Genomic DNA, 19,572 nt, shown 5'->3' with positions numbered 1-19,572 from the left:
GTTAAACCAAGCCGATCAAATTTTGTCGATATGAATATTCAAGAATAAATTTTAATAATTTTTTTGTAAATTATTTAAATATGTGATTATTTTAAGGATTGTTAATTTATTTATGGAAAATGAAACTAAAAATATGATATTATCATGTTTGTTATATTTATTTTTTAAAAAATTCACCAACATTTGATTCCTCAGGAAATAACAAAATTATGTTTTAATTGATTTTTATTTGGAGAAAAGAATTATCATGTTATAGGAGATTTCTTTCTCCTATTAGTGATACATCGAAATGTGTGCAATAATATTTTTTATTTTTATTTTTTAATAGGAGGTGAGACTCATCACATCTTGTGTCTATAATAGGAGAAAGTTTTATTCTACAACATGAAAAAAGAGGAATCCTTTTTATTTTCACGATGAGCCACTATGAATATGTTGCTTTTTAATGACATGAGAATGGGAATTGCATTTTCAGAGCTATTTTTCTTATCACATTTTCTCCTATTATTTAATTTTTAAATACTTTTTTGAAAACATTAATGTTAACAAAGTATGTTCTTAAACTATAATAATATATCTTGAAAGAGATTCGTCATAAGTATTTTACACTCAGCATATTAATATTTAATAAATATATAAAAATAAATAAAATTTATATTAATAAGAATAATAAAGAATTAAACTATAAATCTTTATAAATTAAATAAAAGTATATTCTATTGAAAGCAATAATATTTTTGTTATTTTATCTAAACTAATATTATTTTTATTTTTTAATTCTCTTTGTTTTTTATATTCAACTTTTTGAAATAATTTCATATATCTTATCTATAATAATATTTTCTTGTTTATTTTATGGGTTCGCTTATTCTGCAATGACCGTAGATAAGTTATCTGCACTAAGCCCAATACGATGTCGTTTTGAGGCAGAAATCATGCTATTTTTTTTAATTTTAATTTATTTCAGAATTATAATAGTCTTTATATTTATAATTTTTTAAGATTTCAATACCAAAACGACGTCGTTTGAGAATAAATGCAGATAACTTATCTGCAATAACTGCAAAAATGTTGCAGAAACATTTTTCCCTTATTTTATACCTTTTTTATATTGTACCAAAATTGATCATGTATCACTTTTTTTATAATTTTAAATATTTTTTTCTTAAATATTAATTATTTCAAATCAATAAATTTAAATTTTACCTTATTCTGCAGAAAATGTTAGTAACACACTTTCTTTAATACATTCATCTTGGTCCTATTATACTACATTCTTTTTTTAAAGAAATATAAAATGTTTATAATTTCAATTATTAACTTAAAGATGTTATATTTATAACCTGTTTTCAATTTAAATTAATAATTATAATTTATTGGATCACACTAATTAATTAATTAATAAATTTCAATAATAAAGATTTAATAATAAGATATTGTAAATATAACTTTTTTTTCAATTAATTTTTAATATTTTAATTTAATTTTTTGTTCGAGATTGTATCGAATTGTACACCCGGAACACACAACTAATTTGTTTTCCCGCAACTCACTTGAATACGGAGGTTGGAGAATTTAAGAAGTGAGTTGGGGAAACAAGAAACAAAGCTCTCTGCTTCTCAAAGTCTATTGCCCTTCGCTACACTTGTTTGGGAAGTAATTTTTCCCAATCCTAATTCGTAAACCCTAACGGCCAAAGCAGTAGTTGGAAGCTGTAAAATCGATTGCAGACAAGTTTGATTTGAAGTAAAAGAGGTGAAATTGGAGTTTTAGGAAAGGAAAAAATAAAAATAAAAATGGCGTATGGTGGTGGTGGTGGTGCAGGTTCTGTGGGTGGTTCGAGTTTGGCATCAGCAATGAAGTTGGTGAAATTGGAGAGAGAAAGCGAGCTGAGAATAGAAGTGGGTAACGACGCACCTCTTCGCCTTCGACTCCTTAACGGCACCGCCGAGATTTTTGGCACTGAGCTTCCACCTCAAATCTGGCTCAATTTTCCTCCCAGGCTCAAGTTTGCTGTAACTTCTTTTTTCTCCCTATTTCTTTGCAATTGTAATTGTAGCCATTAATTAACTTATGTAGCATTGTGAAAGTTGAAACCTTGTTCTAGTATCACTTTTCTTTTTATTTATCAATATACCCCTTGGGGTGTTACTGTTAATGCTTTGTTAATACAGTTCCCTTCTGGTTGTTTCATGTTAGAAACTTAGAATGCTCATAAACATTAAGGGAAATATAATATTGCTTGTTTCAGGTCTTTACTTGGTATGGTGCAACAATTGAAATGGATGGTGCTACTGAAACTGATTATACTGCAGATGAGGTAAAGTAGTCTAAGCCTCTTACATGTATCCTTTCTGTGAAACTTATTTTAACTTGGTGAAGAAAGGCAAAAAGAAAAAAGACTGATTAAAAAAAATGACTGATGGAGGAGATTGCAACATTTTGATTGCAGACACCAATGGTTAGTTATGTAAATGTTCATGCTGTACTAGAAGGAAGAAGAAGTCGCGCTAAAGCTTCGCCATCGGATGATTCTGAATCTTCTCAGGTGATTTTTTTATTTTTGGTGTCTTAAGATTAGCAGATTGGATGGTTGATATTATACTGTCAATGCATCTTTCTGAACTGTGGAAAATAATATATATATTTTTTAAAAAAGAACTTACGTTTTTATCATAGTTTGCCATATTTGGCCTCTAGAAACCAAAATTGTTCTTTCTTTCATGAGTAAACTGTAAATCTTGTAGTATGTGAATTTAACAGACTTGGTTGGTCAGGGCCCTAGGGTGATTGTTGTAGGACCTACAGATTCTGGAAAGAGTACCTTGTCAAGGATGCTTCTTAGTTGGGCAGCTAAACAAGGTTGGAAGCCTACCTTTGTTGACTTGGATATTGGCCAAGGATCTATAACAATTCCTGGATGCATTGCTGCAACTCCAATTGAAATGCCCATCGATTCTGTGGAAGGAATCCCTCTTGAAATGCCTCTTGTTTACTTTTATGGGCACACAACTCCAAGGTAATTAGTTCTGTAACTTTTGTCATTTGTCAATTATAAATTGGCAAAACAATATAAACTTTCATTAGTTTAAAGTTTTAAGAGTCATGGACAGCACATGAAGGAAATGAAAATTCAATCACCGAACATATTATTTGTTTTTACAGTAATAATATAGAATTGTATAAAGTACTTGTCAAGGAGCTTGCGGGGATGCTGGAAAGGCAATTTGCTGGAAATGCTGAATCTCGAGCTGCAGGCATGGTGATAAATACTATGGGATGGATAGAGGGAGTTGGCTATGATGTAATTGACCTTTGAGCTTTACCTCATTATTAAAATCATGATTGTAGTGGCCTCTCTCCTCTCTCTCACACTCATTCTTTTTATGGGGTGTTCTCTTGCAGTTGCTCTTGCATTCAATTCGTACGCTTAAGGCCAACGTTGTCTTGGTTTTGGGTCAGGTAGATGCCTTATCTATGCTCAATATGTGTATCTTGCATCTTCCATATTAGTTATGCATTGAAAGCCAGTTCTGATCATTAATATTCCCAAAATATCATCTTTATTTGGTTTCTTAAATATCATACTTTCCTTATACGTAGTCATTGATTAGTGCCTCCATTTCATACATCTATTGAAATAAAAGATTCTTCTCTTCTGGGAGGGTTTGTGGATTTGGGGAAGGGGATATAGAGCTGGATGTTATACCTTTCATAAATGCTCAGTGACTCAGGCTTTCCCTTTGTCCTCTTTGTAGGAAAAACTTTGCAGCATGCTCAAAGAAGTGCTTAAGAGTGAACCCAAAGTAGATGTTGTGAAACTTCAGAGATCAGGTGGAGTTGTATCTAGGAATGCAAAAGTCCGTCAGAAGGCCAGAGGTTTTAGGATAAGGGTAAATCACTTGTCCACTTTTGGATATCTTCTACATATATTAAACATATCTAGATGTTTCCTTCTGTTTTGTCATTTCAGAGGATTTCCATTTAAACTACGAGAATCTGTTGTCTGTAGGCACTTGTGCCGCTCAACTTATTATTTGATTATTATTCGTCTAAGAGTTTATTATTGCTCTTAGGCCAGAATTCATCCTGCATTGCAAATCCTGATCTAGCCAAACAGTTAAATGGGAGAGGGATGAATTTTTTGAATTTTGATTATTTTTTGTGCTGAGAAATAGATAGGATAAAAAATGACTCAAAGTTGAGTGACAAAAACTGGTCTCTGGTCTAAGTTAATAAAAAATGACTCAATGTTTGAACTGTCAACATAAATAGTCAAATGGTTGGCACTAAGTTTCTTTTTACCATGAAATTTGTGGGCTCCTTAGCATTTATGAGCCCTTGGCTACTGTTTAAAAGCATGCTAAGACCCATTTGTGTGCAATATAAAACTGAATTGACAGAAGATCTTTTTTTCTTTCTGGGCAATTTGTTCATTAGCCTTGGGTTAAGTGTAGTATGTTAAGGGTTTATTTTTTCTCCTCCCTTCCCTCTTGGACGTTCTTTACATTCATGGAGTTGTTCTGCCTGTTCAACTGTTCTGGGTCTATAATGCGTAATTGCTGTCATCTGATTTTCACGCAGGAATACTTCTATGGCCTCACAAATGATCTTTCTCCGCATTCTAATATTGCAAATTTTAATGACTTGTTTGTTTATCGAGTTGGTGGTGGGCCACAGGCCCCACGTTCAGCCTTGCCAATTGGAGCCGAACCTGCTGCAGATCCAACAAGAGTTGTACCTGTGAATATGAATCGTGATTTGCTTCACTTAGTTCTTGCTGTCTCTTTTGCCAAGGAACCTGATGAGATCATTTCAAGGTAACCATAATATTTTGGATGGTTAAATTTTTATATGTGAATGCAGTAGTCCTTCAAGTTTTATTTTTTGATAGAGCCGAGCCGAGTGATGTTGTTTGATCCATGTATTCTTGGCCGTTGTTGTAAATGATATTAACCCTTGACCTAGAGAATCAAACTTCATAAAGTCACATGTATAGCCCAAAAGAGAAAAGAAAAGCATGTGCACTGTATGTCTTTGTCTCTTTGTGTGTGTGTGAGAGAGAGAGAGGGGGTGTGCCTCATACGAGTATGCTGATACAAGAGAGATTTGTGTATAAATTTATTAAGCTTAGTAGCAATGTAACATTCAAGTGGAAAATGGTGGCTTCTGTGCTATTTTTAGTTTGAAATCTACCAGGAATTGTCCAGTTTGCTTTGGCTTGCTTTTGACGGAAATGATTTCTGGGATTTTTTATCCAGATACTTGGTTTAATCATTTTTATTTCTTTAAAGTTTTATCCCTTAATCTTGAAAAAAAAAATTCTGTTTATTCAAATGAGGCCACTCGATAGATATTGTGTCATATTAAGGTTAAAATTTTGAATTTTAATGGATCAAAGAAATCCAAACAGATGTTGAAAAATGAAAAAAGAAAAGAAAAGAGAAGATATGATGAAAATATATCATCTCATAAAATTTTAAGTTTTAGAATAGCCAAACTTCCGTATGTGTATGTCATCCATTGTCTAACTTCTTTCCGTGGGCTTCTTTCTTATTTCATAGTCATTTTAAAATAGGAAAATACTTCAAGACTGAGAAAGTTTTTTACCCCTTTCCCATTCCTAGTTTCCTACAAGTACACCCCTTACCTTGTCAATCTTTTTTGGTGCAGCAATGTTGCTGGCTTTATCTATGTAACAGACATTGACATTCAGAGGTTTGTATTGTTAGATTTCATTTTTCATTTCATTTTGCTGTTTATGAAGAACGTTTGCAGGATGATTTGCTTTTCTAACTTGATTTGCACATTACAGAAAGAAGATAACATACCTTGCACCATCTGCTGGAGAACTTCCAAGCAAGTATTTGATAATGGGATCCTTAACATGGCTTGAAACATGAGGAAATGAACAGTATTGTAATAGAAAATCTCTTGGTAATTTTTTTATTTTGGTTCTGTAATCTTATGTCATGATCAATGTAAATACTAAATGTAATTGATGACCCTGTTGTGAGGGGTTGTTTGTCCTAGTGGGAGGCTGACCTTGCCCTTTGTCCTGGAATATCCATTTATAATCCTTATTTTGCCCGTTAAATAGCAAGTTCCTTCTCACTATTACTCATGAAATTGAATTGCAATTGCATGTTTATCTCCCCAATGCTTTTGGTTATCAAATCCTAACAGCTTAGTTGGGCAACCCATACAACATAAAACAGTCACTTGGGGGATTTAGTGTTGAGATGCTAGAGTTATTCAGTGCTGCAATTTACTGAGTGATAGTCACATCTTCAGCAGCCTAATTATTCATAGATTACCATTTGTCTTGTCTTCGAATGTATTCATCCCTACGGGGATGTTGTTTGAGACTTTTAATGAGCCTTTGAATTTCTTACTAACAATTACTGCAAGATGGAACTGCGGGGAAAATGATCTGTATATTCATGGAAGTCTAGTTTTACATTGTTAACAAGATGATGGATTTATAGGGTTAGCAAAAATCATTGATGAATCGCCTTACTTGACCACGGTTATTCGAGTTTATTCTATAAGGGTGCGTTTGGTTCGGGACATCTCTAAACTTTCCCAGTCAAGTGAAAGTGGCATTCTCAGTTGTCTCCTATTGGTAGAAGGAACGAAATATTTTACCCATCCAATGCAGTTGCCCAACCTTTGAGAAAAGCATATAAAAAAAGCTATAAATGCACTGTGCAAGAATGCAACTTCCAACGTGGTATTTGAGAAAAAATCGAATAAATGCAAAAAGTGGATAAAAGGGTGACAACATTACCCCTCTTTTTAACCACATGTGAGCAAAGTATTTATTAAAGAAAGGTTACTTTCGTAATTTCTACCCATTTTTTCATCAAAATTTTATTTTCAACCAAACATGAACTCAGGATATTTAACACAATTTTTTCAGTAATATTTTGCATATCAAACAACTTTTTTTAAACTTTCCTACCAAACTTATTTTTCTACCTTTTTCTTTGTGATACATTTTCTTAGTAAAAAAAAAAAATTATCCTCCCTGAGATTTTAGGAAGTGGGCAACTATAATGACTTTAATGTAGTAGCTAAATAAAATAAAAATGAGCAACTAGTCAATTTTCTTTATATAATATACCAACTTAAACTTGAATTTCTTGTAGTGTATTTGCTTAAAATGCTTGCTGCACATTTTAGCCAACATGTATGATCGGAGGCTCTTTTTTCATTGCAAACTTTCTTTTGGTTACCAAAAGAAAGTATTATCTTAGTTGTGTAAAATTCCATTGGATTTGTCTTAAAAGAAATGCTGGTGTATGATGATGACCAAAGTTTGAAGCAAACGTCCAATCACTTTGGTCCTAGTCCCCTTATGCAAGGTCTATTATTATAACTTAGAAGCAATTTTATGTAATTTACCATTAATGTATGATTATGATAACTTAAATTTGGAACTAACCCACACTCAATCACTTTGGTGCTCTTATACGGCGAGATTCATTTTTATCTAATTTAACATAAATTAGATTTTATAATTGAAAGTCGTTTAGAAAATTATTTGGGGAAGAGATCTGCCTCACTCTCCCATTCTTATTAATTTCACAACAATTTGAATTTGTAGACTAACAATATGGAGAAAACCACTTGGAAGAGAAAAGCCACCCATGCAATCTTATATGATTCAACACAGGTGGTCAAAATGCAAGAGATCTCCTCCAAGTTATGTACAAAATAAACTCTTCATTTGAAATTCACCAATATAATTTCTTATTTTATTTACATTTTAAAAATAAATTACTGTCATATAAAAGATTGTTTAAAAATTGATGATTGTTGAATAATTTTTATTTTGATAATAAATAATTTCTTAGCTTAATTGTTATGTATTTTACTGTTTCATACTAGATTTCCTAAAAAATAATAGGGATAAATAAGAGTTATGTTGTAGGAAAAATAATTTGGTTATGTTAAGATAAGACAAAACAAAATCATCGAACAAAGTGTCTTGTCATATTTTTTTTTTATTTTTTTTTGTCCTTTAGTGTTGTATGACATCATGTAACGTGATAAAATAAAGACCCAAAATAATAATATGTATAAGCACAAGAGGTCAACGTAGAATGCAGAAGAGTTTTCTGCGCATGATTAGTCACAGAAAGAGTTAGCTTGATTTGACTAAAATAAGAAATTAATCCAGATAAAGTAATCCTATTCCGATGAGTTAACTGTTCGATCTATTTAAACTTTTAATTTAGTCCATGTTAATTATAATTTTTTGAGTAAATATCTTTTTTGATCTTCAGCAAATTAGCAAATTTTACGATGCCCACTCTAATCTCTAACAAATAAAAAGGTTATTCGGGATCTCTAAAAAATTCAAAATGGACCCATTTAATTAAAATCGTGGTCCCTCACAAATTCAAAAAAGACTCACATTAGTCCCTCAGAAGAATTAAAATTGGTCCACTTTGAATTTTTCAAGATTACGAATAGTCTTTTTATTTGCTAGGGACTAAAGTGAGTATCGTAAAATTTGCTGAGGAACGAATAGAGTATTTACTCTAAATTTTTATAATTAAGTTATTATAATTCATAACAATAACATAAAATAAATTACAAATGAATAAATATTTATTAATAAAGTCCAAATAGTCACGAGCCAACAAAAAAATATTTATAAATTCTCAAAAACATCTATTCTCTTAATTTTGTTAATTTATATTAACATAGTTTACAAATATAATGAAATTACATGACTTAGGTGGTAATTTAAGTTAAATACAAATTGATCTTGTTTTGTAGCAACATTTATTTATCCACTTGCAATCTGAGATTCCATTTTCTCCTCTGTTCGCAATGGAAATGGATTCCATTCCAAACGGCAACAACACCACCACCGGAACCACCCCAATCGCCGCCGTCAACAACCATCCCGCTCCTTCCTCAAATCTTTCCCAATTGACTGAGTCTCTGAAGTTGGAGCACCAGTTCTTGAGAGTCCCTTTTGAGCACTACAAGAAAACCATCCGAGCCAATCACCGCGCCGTCGAGAAGGAGATGTCCGCCGTTATCTCCGGCGTCACCGACGCTGCCGCCGCCGACTTGTCACCTGATGACGCCGTCAACCACCTTAACTCCCTTGTCTCCCGCCTTCAAGGCCTCAAGAGGAAGGTAAATACTGACCTAAATTTGTGATTTGAATTTTGATTCAGTGCGTGATGAGGTAAATTTTTGAATTGTTCTCTTTTCACACGGTTACGGTAGTGGAAAATGATTTCAGTTTTGGGTTTCTGTTTGTTTAATTTTGATTTTGCACTGCCAATTGATATTCTGGGTTATAAGTTAAATCCAATCTATGTGTTTTAAAATTCAGCTAATAATTTGAGGCATCGAGAAATACACCAACTTTGTTTTAGTAGTAATGTGGTTACTGTGAGTAGTTATAATGTTTAGCATTCTTCCTGGTCCATTTTGTTCTGCATTTACTCCCAAATGATTTCACTTACATTCATTATTAACTGTTGGGTGATTGAGAACTTGTATCTCCTTTTTGTAAGTTTATGATGGTAATCATTTGTAAAAATATTTTCAGTTGGAGGAAGGAAGTCGAGCAGAGAACTTGCAAGCACAGCGGTGTCGCATACGTCTGGATCACTTAGAATCTGCTGATGCAGAAAATCTGTCAGATTGGAATAACACTCGCTTGAAGCGGATTCTTGTTGATTACATGTTGAGGATGTCATATTATGACACTGCGGTGAAACTTGCTGAATGCAGCAACTTGCAGGTAATCTTACTAGTTTTCAAATGTAATGATATGGTTGGATGATAGAATGAGCTTAAAACCCGATATATATGAGTAGCTGTCTCTTAAACCACCATAGAGGAGTTTAATCCTCCACACATATTTGAAGAATCAAATATCCAGCAAAACTGCTAAGTATCATATTTGAGCTGCAGACATAGTTCACTTGTGTAATGAATATGGTGGTCGTCTAAGAATGCTAGTAATATGCTGCTCCCTCTGATTCTTCTCCATGTAATATGTTACAATCTGCATTTTGTGTCACTTTGGTTCTAACAGTAGTATTATTTATCTTTGTACATCAGGATCTTGTTGATATTGATGTGTTTCAAGAAGCAAAAAAGGTTATTGATGCTTTGCAAAATAAGGATGTATCCCCTGCCCTAGCATGGTGTGCTGATAACAAATCAAGGCTGAAGAAGTCTAAGGTACATACTTCTGTTTGAGCTTATTAATAGTTGCTGCATCATATTTATAGCTCTTAGGCTTTTGGATTTATTTGGTTCTAGAATCTAGGTTATATGCATTTCTTTTAAGGCATTGAGAATAGAGAATCATCTAGGACATACTGCAGCTATAGAATGTATTGATATAAAAGTGAAAGATATCCACCATATGAGGTTGTTAAACAAAAATAAAAAATGCTCCAAGTTTGGTTTTTCCTAAACAAATAGCCAGACTTTCTTGAATATCCACTAGTACTACTAAGGTTTCTAATGCATTGGTACTTGTTAGTAACAAATGCACAATATTTACTATTGTTATTTAAACTGCTTTAATGACAACAGAGCAAATTGGAGTTCCAGTTGAGACTTCAAGAGTTCATAGAATTGGTAAGAGCTGAGAACAATTTGAGAGCCATCACGTATGCTAGGAAATATCTTTCACCATGGGGAGCCACCCACATGAAAGAATTGCAGCGAGTCATTGCAACACTAGCTTTTAAAAGAGACACTGAATGTACCATGTACAAGGTGAGCAATCCTCGTGTTTGGGTAATTTTGTGCATTGGTGATACTGGTGTGTCTTCAATTCTATTACTTTCTTAATGCAACATTGATATGATTGCATCTATATGCATAGCTGGTAGGATTGCCCAATTCGCAAGTCGAACTGCAATCTAATACCCTTTAGTAAGCCAGTGATTCATATGATGTGAATCACAGATGGCTTTGAATTGTGCTTGTATTGCACAAATCAGTGCAACTTTGTATCATCAATACAGATGATTCTCTATACGGTATCACCTCACATTTTTTTGTTTGCTTCACCCCTGTCCAATTATCATGTGAGAATTGAACGGGGGTAAAGAGGCTTAAATTGTTATATATAGGAATTGAAGAGTTGTTATATATCGCACCCTGTTCCATGCTCTGTTTTCATTCAGAGGGACAGAGAGGCTTAATTGTTCACATATGCAGACCAGTCATTATGACTCACGCTGTTTGTTTCTTGTAGTTATAAGTCCACTCTTGGTTCTGATTGTTCACACATTACTCTGAAATAGTTAGTTTATCTATGTTGAAATTATGTTTAATTTATGGAAAAAGTGTGTATCATTTTAAAGGATGTAAAGTTGTGTCATTTTAAGTGAGAGAAAGAGATAAATAAAGGAGGAGAGAGAGTGGACAAAAAAATATAAAGATGTGGGTCCCACCTTTTTGTGAGAGTGAAAGGATATAAGTTGTGTCATTTAAAAGGACAAATACTTTTCCCTTAATTTATTTATGAAACTTATGATGGTATTATGGTATTATTGGAGTTTACTATTTCCATACTGACGTTTGACATTTAAGTATTTACTTGAGACTTTTGAGTATTTTGTTCATGTTTTAGGTGCGGAACCATGTATATTTAAGTTTTTACATTGATGTGTTTTTAAAACGTAAAATACATTACAATTCACATTTCATGATTCAAAACTTGAATAGATGATTCTTGATATGATTTGAGATTTGATAACTGTGTTTATAGTAACAACAGAGTGAACAATTTGGAAGTGGAAGGTTGAATGGTTTCATTTTGAATTTGTGTTAAACTGTGAACTTCATTGTAGAAGAGCATGTTGCTCTTCTACAATTAGCTATAATTTTCTTTTAGGAAAAAGAAGAAAGAATGACAAACAATAGCTAATGATTCTGTCTATTGATATGAATTGTAACTATGTTTCTTAATTTTTCTAGTTGTTAATATTTGTAGTTGACAAACCAAGCTCCGAGTCTTAAAGCTTTAAATTGTAGCATATTTTCTTACTTGTTTTAATAATTGATATGGCTTATATCTTGCATTATGCATCTCTTACCTATTTGAAGCAAAGTTCTTCCTCTGTTGATTAGGTAAGAAACAAGACCAATTACTGACAATTTTTTTATTTTTCTCTGATCACTTCTTATTGAAGAAAATCTTCATGCCTGTTGTATTTCCATGAAGTCTATCAACCAGATATTGTGTCAAACAGGGCATTTTTATACTTTTCTTCTGTGCTAAACTTTTTGCTTGATATTGCATTATTGTCTCATCTTTGGGAGCTGCCATTTCAGCACTTAAATATTTGCAAATTTTTTTGCATAATATTTAACAGGTCTTATTTGAAGCTAAGCAATGGGATTATCTAGTGGACCAATTCAAACAGGAGTTCTGCAAGTTATATGGCATGACTTTAGAGCCTTTGCTCAATATCTATCTGCAAGCTGGCCTTTCTGCTCTGAAGACTCCGTATCCATTAACAACTCAAGCCATAGACTATGATCTGCAAGCACAGTTTGTGCTGTGTGGAAAGCCATGCTTTATCATGCTTGCATACATATAACTGAACCCCCCTCCCCCCAAGAAAAAATGAAATAAAATAAACAAATTGAAATTAACTGAATTTAATGGGTGGTCTATTAATTTGAATTCCCTTGATTGGAGTGACTCAGTATCTATGCAGGTATCTTAAAATCCTCCATATTTAACAGTTCAAGAGCATTCATTGTATGGTATTTCATATTTATCATTGGTAATCTCCTGACTTTAGCCTTTATGTAGCAATTCATGATAATCATAGTTTATTTTGGTGTCCGGTTTAGAAATCATTTTTCACTGGTGACACGAGGTACACTTAAGTTGATATTTGTATGCTTATTCTCAAGGTTTTATTGATCTGTTACTACCATTCCTATAGTTTATCCAAAGTATGGTTCCTGCACTCTCGTGCTTCTCATTTTTAACTCTTGTTCCGGAAGATTTTGAGGCTCATACGGATAGCACTAAAGCCTTTTTACTCGTTAATTTGCATGGTTCTCATTTCAAATTTGTGTTAGTGTGTATACGTTGAGATATGCCCCTTGACTTGATAAAGATACTGTTACGAGGATGATTGCACAAAAGAGGATCCTCTATCACAGGAGGCTTTCCGCACGCTAGCCTTGCCATTACCATATTCAAAGCAGCATCACTCAAAGCTTGTTTGCTACATAACCAAGGAGCTAATGGACACTGAGAACCCACCACAAGTCTTGCCCAACGGATATGTTTACAGTACTAAGGTTCCTGTTATTCTAGATGTTCTATATAAAAGCATAGCGTATAAGGCAAAATTTTATTTCTACTATTTGCTCTTTTGCAGGCTCTGGAAGAGATGGCTAAGAAGAATAATGGTAGAATTACCTGCCCAAGGACAGGTTTAGTTTGCAGTTACACAGAACTTGTCAAGGCATATATTTCATAAATCTACATGCTTCATCTTGATTAATGATTGAAAATGTCCATTCTGCCTTTGGCTTCAAGCTACTGTGGCTGTCTAGCTTGAAAATCTACTCTCATGGGCATCGCATTAATTCGTCTTTACAGTTACTTGTGTTTCGGTGTTGACTTAAACATGTAAATATGTAAAATGTTGTTTCGAGTATTCACCAAAAAAATAAAAACGTTGTTTCAAGTGTCCCTGGTATATGACTTAATCATGTGCATACATTAATTTTGTACTTTCCATTTTAATGAACTTCTGTCATGCTACTTTTGTTTGAACTTGCCACATTTAGGGTATTTTAACCTTACATATTATTTCAAATAATAAAATATATTATTAACTTTTCTTTAAAGAACAGAATACCGAATAATTTTTCGAGGGAAAAAAGAAAGTACTCATGTTGCAGCTAGAAGAAGGGCAACAACCTCAAAACCAGAGAGTGAAGAGAGAGGATCAAGGGACAAACAATCAAGCAAGATGGGTAGGGGGAAGCGGACAACCACTTTAGAATTGAGATAAATCTGGAAAAATAATATAGTAAATGAGGGTAAATTAGTTTTAACATCAAACAAATTGATAAAGAGAGGTATGAACTTAACCGTAGTTAAAGACGACCGTAACTATTAATTAATTTTATTTATAATGTCCATTTTAAAAGATTTTACCTAATCACTATTTCTAGTGAATTAATCTTATGATCATTAGTATAAGTATATTGACAAACGAAGATCGGAACACGTAACTTTTACGATGGATTGAAACTAAACACCTCGTGAGTTATGCTTCACGTTTTGAAGTATTGAGTTTGATTTAAGATTTAATTTTAATGTGTTTATATTTTTATAGCATTATTTGATATTAAATTGACATTTCATTTAACAAATTTAATTATATTAATAACTATATAATATGTAAAATTTATAAAATAATGTAGTAACATATTATTATAAGTACGTAACTCAGAGTAAATTAAAATTAAATGTTGAGATATATAGTCCCACATTGATTAGATGGGCAACTAATATGGCCTTTATAAGGCCTTGGGCACTCTCACCCCTTGAGCTAGCTTTTGGGGTGGTGTATCCCAAGGTTCTTAACATGGTATCAGAGCCTCACCGTCCCCCGCTTTAAAAAGTGGAATTAAAATAAAAAAAAGCACAAAAAGGTGAACCAAAAATTGGGCCTGTGCAATTTCACGCTTCTAGCCCAAAGGGCTCTTGCGTGAGGCGGCGTGTTGAGATATATAGTCCCACATTGATTAGATGGGCAACTAATATGGCCTTTATAAGGCCTTAGGCACTCTCACCCCTTGAGCTAGCTTTTAGGGTGGTGTATCCCAAGTTTCTTAACATTAAAATCATAGATTTAACTTTGTAGATACATATTACATACTTTTGTAAACAAGAGGAAATTTTATTTGAATTGGGAAAGTGGAGCATTCAACAATCATGCTGTTGCCCAACTCTTGTTTTTATTCCAGTTCTGGGTATCATAACTCTTGTACAAACCATCGTCTCTCACTGACCAAAAGATTTTATGATGGCTTCCATCTACGCTTGGATCGTACACATAGAAAATTAGAGAAAATAAGGGTCCAACTGGCCTCGAGTCCCAAAATATTTGACAGGCTTTGCGATCCAAATTGGCTAATTTAGTGAAATAATTTCCTGGTTGCAAATAGTGTCGAGTATTTTCGTAATTGTAATACAAGAACGGTACTGTGCCATGGGTCATGTCATTTTGAATGGAAAAGAAGAGTATGTTGATGTTGGGCTCATCTGATTGGGATTCCAAATGGATGGATGAAAGATTGGGGGGAGTTTCAGACCTATTGAGAGTGTGTGCGAATGTTGAGTCATACAAACACAACATAACAACAAACAAGAAGGTTGCATGAATTGTTGTAGACATTTTGTTTGTGATCTTTTCACCAATTGATATTGATTTTTCCACAGGCTCTCACTTAGCACTCATATTGGTCACATTTATATATTTGAGGTTTGGTTGCACTCTAGTAGATGTTAGGTGGACAGTAATTTAAATTGATTTTGAATTTTATTATTTATGTCGATGCATTTATGATATATAAAAGAGTCAAAAGCTATGAGATCAGCACATCAGAAATCACTCTCAAATTGGCACATCATCAACCAGCTGTTGCTGTGTGATTTGAGAAACATTTCCTTTCTCACTTGTCTATCTGCTCCATTATAGCTTCATTTAATCAACTCAGTAAAAAAAGCAGCGCCTCTTGGAAAATATGTGATGAGTGATGACCATTGAACATTCATTTTAATTTTTCCCTCATTTCACTCCTCGAGCATAACGTCTAAAATTAATCACCTCTGCTCCTGCGAAAAATCTAATATATTATGAAATTAGGTACGTCTGGTGAATAAGAGTAGAGCTGGCAATATAGGTTGAACTCGACGGATTAATCTGGCAATCTGTCAAAATAGGACATGTTGGGTTATACATTTCAACCCACCAATCCACCTCAACCCGCTCCGTTGGGTTGTGGGTCAAAATAGGTTGGTGGCGGATCGAGACGGGTTGGCTCGCCGGGTTGTGGTTTTTTTATTTTTTATTTTTTATTATTAGGTAGTATTTTATTTGTATTTAAGCTTTTATCATATCCAATTTTTTGTTATCTTAGAAAAAATAAAGTAGAAAAATGGGATAAAAACTGGACAATGGACAGGGTTTAAAAATTCTATTATTACTAAAGCTATACAGCTATAGTAACTAAAGGCTTGTACTTAAAGATTTTTCACGATAAACTTTGTGCAGTTCAGCAGTTTTTCTTTAAGTTAATGCTTTTTGTTTTGGGAGAGAATGTTTTATTGAATACTGGTTGTGTCATTGATCTTGCAGGTAAGGGCACTCTATTATATACAAAGGGGACTCTATTATAATTTTTGTTTCGATCAATAGAATCTGTGTTGCTTTCTAGTTAACTTCTTCAACTCATTGCTAATGTGTGTCTATTTCACGAAAAATTAATTAAAGTATGAAAACTTCTAAATATTTGTAGTCAATAAAAGATAAAATGAGAAATTAGAGAATAAGAAAGAAAAAGAAAAAACCTACCATCCAATGAAGATAATACTAATAGAATCATCTGTTCCATTTGAAAGGTAGTAGATTTCAAGTTTCACTAAGGAGTTATGTATAATGGAAAAAATAAATAAGAAAAACTTTATTTATGAGAAAGGTAATCTATATATGAAGATAAAAATAAGTTTGTAAAAAATGTATGACTGAATATTAGCCTACATTTAGATTTAAAATTGGAAAAAAATTAAGGGGAATGTAATATAAAAAAAAGTAATATTATAATATTAATAAAATATAATTTTTTTTTATTTTTAATTATTTTTTATTTTTTAGGCGGGTTGACCTGCCAACCCGCCATAAAACGGGGCGGGTTAGAATTTTCAACTCACATTCAAGTGGCGGGTCGGGGCGGGCCGACCCGTTTTGCCACCTCTAAATAAGTGTACATTACTCAGTTGCAATTGTCTTGAAAAGAGAAAAAAAAATTATATTTTATACAATATATTATGAAAAAAATATTTATCATTTTAAATGACATAACTTATGTTATTTCACTCTTACAAGGAGGTGAGACCCATACTTTTATTTTGTTATCAACTCTCTCTCCTCCTTTATCTATCTCTTTCTCTCTTTTAAAATGACACAATTTTACATCCTTTAAAATAACACACACTTTTCTATATATTATCAATAGTATATAATATAAAGTATATTATCGCTCCCAATTTTTGGTGGGTATACCCAAAATGCGGTCCTGCTCCAGATGGCAAAAGGGAGCCGAAAGATAAATGTAAAACAGCACTCTATTTGGGTAGCGGACTTTCTAGCCTCTTACTCTTATGGTTTCTCTTGGGTAATTCAGGAATTTGATTGTCCACCGTCAGGTTGTATTGATAGTCTATATGATGACACTATAAGTGTTCACTGGTCTAGGCTTTGTGCCTAGTTTCTTTTTGTTGTGTTTTTATTTTAATTTACTATTATTTCCAAAAAAAAAAGAATTGCCCTTGACCAGGCCCTGTCTCAAATTCGGCCGAGGGAATTTTCAACCTAGTCTGCATTATGAAAGGAATTCGGCTCCCTTTTGCCATCTGTCATTTCTTTAATTTCCCTTAGCCCATAATGGGAAATTCTTAGTAAGGATAACACACACACGGGGATCAACTAACACAAATATAAAAATTATACTAGTTTAAGTTAATTTTTACTTGTCCCTTTCTTTTTAGGGTTTATTTTTTCTAAAGTTATTTTAGATAAATTTTTTTAATGTTCATCGAAACGACGTCGCTTTGGGACGGAAATCATGGTATTTTTGTAATTTTAATTTATTTCAGGGTTATAATAGTTTTTATTATTCTAATTTTTTAATTTTTCTACTCAAAACGACGTCGTTTCGATGAACATTAGACAAAGTTATCTAAAGTAACCTTAGATATTTTTTTCTTTCTTTTTATATATAAAAATAATATATTAAGTATCTAAAAAAATATAAAGAGAATATATAAAAAAGAATTCGGCTGCATTTCTGAATTACCCAAGAGAAACCATAAGATGAAGGGCAATTCTACTTCTCTTGATGTTGTCCCCATCTCATTTTCTACAAAATACCTCTTTTTACACTCTGCAATGGTGACGCCAGTTTTCAATTCGTCAACGCTGTTTGGTAACTCTCTTGCAAATGTTGGAGATTGTTATTTTTTTTTTGGAAATAATTGTTGGAGATTATTAGTTTTTGCTTTGATGTCAGTTTCGTTCTCCACGAGCTCATATTCTTTTTCAAATGGGCTTTGTTGTTTTCAGTTTTTTGGAAATGTGCAGGAACGATATTGTTTGCCCCCAAATTGTTCCCTGCATTGTTTATTTATTTTTCAATTTATTTATTTTTCCTACTAATTTATTGAATTTTATTTTACTATCATTTTTCATGTTTCACTTGCGGAGACTCGGGAACCGGATGAGCCTTCCAATGGCGTAGATACATTATATTTAGGTAGGATTTGAGTCCCGGTTATATTTTAATAAATTTTTTTAATATATAAAATTATATAAGTAATTATAATTGGACTTATAAGTTGGTTCTAGCTAAAATTGTAACAATAGTAACATAAGAAGATTTGAAGCAGCTTTGCATGTACGACCATATAACATATTGCTTTTTTCTTAATTTCTTCTTTTTCTTTCATTTTTTTTTCAATTAGGGTTTTTTCTAACCTTTTTATTTCTTATTTGCACTCACTACCCGAAACCCAATCATTCTGCAACAAGGTACGATGTTTTATTCCTTTCTCAAGATTTTAAGAATACATTCGTAATTATATTGTCAGCTTGAGGAAAAAATTGATATAATTTTTGAACCTTGTAAAAGAGAAATTTTTTGTCTTTGCTAACCATAATTGTTTATTAGGTGTTTTTTTTTTGGTAAGCTTATTAAGTGTTTTTTTTTTTTGATAACATTATTAAGTGTTTTTAACATGAGTGAAATTCATGCCCTTTTTTTGTTACAACTTTTTTTGTGTGGTTGTATTTATTGATTTTATTTCTTTTGAAAAAATAGAGTGCTGTTTTACATTTATCTTTTTTTTAAAAAAATAGAGCTACAGTTGCTATTGGTAATGGAATTAAATCGTTTCTGGGTGTTATTTGTATTTGATTTCACAACAGGAATGAGAATTTTGGCGATTAATCAGTGAAAACTCTTAAAGAGAAAAATCAATGAAGATATATATATATATATATATATATATATATATATATATATATATATATATATATATAGTATGAAAATTTCTTGTACATATTTATCAACAATTTCTTTGTTTTGTTTTTTGTATTTTTAAAATATCTAAACATTGATTAAATGATTTATGTGGATCCATTGTCATTTAAATGATTTTAAACATTTGGAGCTGATTGTTCCATGTTTCTTTCTAATTGTGAAGTTTGTTGTTGTTGTAAATAATAATTATTTAGTTATTATTTACTCATTTATTTG

At 32.4% G+C, this 19,572-nt stretch overlaps 2 protein-coding genes across 3 annotated transcripts; both read left to right on the top strand.

Annotated features, from left to right (window-relative positions):
- The first annotated feature begins 1,553 nt into the window (after positions 1-1,553).
- Positions 1,554-6,109, top strand: LOC133302222 (protein CLP1 homolog). Its single transcript, XM_061501973.1, has 10 exons — positions 1,554-2,015; positions 2,252-2,320; positions 2,453-2,548; positions 2,778-3,019; positions 3,166-3,304; positions 3,406-3,462; positions 3,759-3,893; positions 4,585-4,820; positions 5,674-5,718; positions 5,816-6,109. Exons 1-10 carry the CDS (start codon positions 1,797-1,799, stop codon positions 5,901-5,903), a joined length of 1,326 nt encoding a protein of 441 aa, XP_061357957.1. The 5' UTR covers positions 1,554-1,796; the 3' UTR covers positions 5,904-6,109.
- A 2,706-nt stretch (positions 6,110-8,815) lies between these two features.
- On the top strand, positions 8,816-13,736 carry LOC133302223 (protein MAEA homolog). Of its 2 annotated transcripts, XM_061501976.1 has the most exons (7): positions 8,816-9,159; positions 9,581-9,775; positions 10,099-10,221; positions 10,582-10,767; positions 12,375-12,508; positions 13,134-13,320; positions 13,401-13,736. In XM_061501976.1, exons 1-7 carry the CDS (start codon positions 8,845-8,847, stop codon positions 13,500-13,502), a joined length of 1,242 nt encoding a protein of 413 aa, XP_061357960.1. In that variant the 5' UTR covers positions 8,816-8,844; the 3' UTR covers positions 13,503-13,736. The 2 variants fall into 2 exon arrangements, with proteins under 2 accessions (XP_061357960.1, XP_061357959.1); XM_061501975.1 differs by having other exon boundaries at positions 13,134-13,736.
- The last annotated feature ends 5,836 nt before the right edge of the window (positions 13,737-19,572 follow it).

Source organism: Gastrolobium bilobum, unplaced genomic scaffold (assembly GCF_033153095.1).
Source record: "Gastrolobium bilobum isolate Gb01-03AN ecotype WA unplaced genomic scaffold, APGP_CSIRO_Gbil_v1 utg106529, whole genome shotgun sequence".
Taxonomy (NCBI): domain Eukaryota; kingdom Viridiplantae; phylum Streptophyta; class Magnoliopsida; order Fabales; family Fabaceae; genus Gastrolobium; species Gastrolobium bilobum.
Note: the sequence above shows the minus strand (reverse complement) of the source record. Positions and strands in the feature narration are given on the sequence as shown.

Bases quoted from the DNA above. Each gene is read 5' to 3' on its own strand.
- LOC133302223 (XM_061501975.1), top strand. From the start codon at position 8,845: ATGGAAATGGATTCCATTCCAAACGGCAACAACACCACCACCGGAACC. The intron at 9,160-9,580 runs GTAAATACTGAC...AAATATTTTCAG, and splicing joins TTCAAGGCCTCAAGAGGAAG to TTGGAGGAAGGAAGTCGAGC. The intron at 10,768-12,374 runs GTGAGCAATCCT...AATATTTAACAG, and splicing joins CTGAATGTACCATGTACAAG to GTCTTATTTGAAGCTAAGCA.
- LOC133302222 (XM_061501973.1), top strand. From the start codon at position 1,797: ATGGCGTATGGTGGTGGTGGTGGTGCAGGTTCTGTGGGTGGTTCGAGT. The intron at 2,016-2,251 runs GTAACTTCTTTT...TGCTTGTTTCAG, and splicing joins CTCCCAGGCTCAAGTTTGCT to GTCTTTACTTGGTATGGTGC. The intron at 3,305-3,405 runs GTAATTGACCTT...GTTCTCTTGCAG, and splicing joins TAGAGGGAGTTGGCTATGAT to TTGCTCTTGCATTCAATTCG.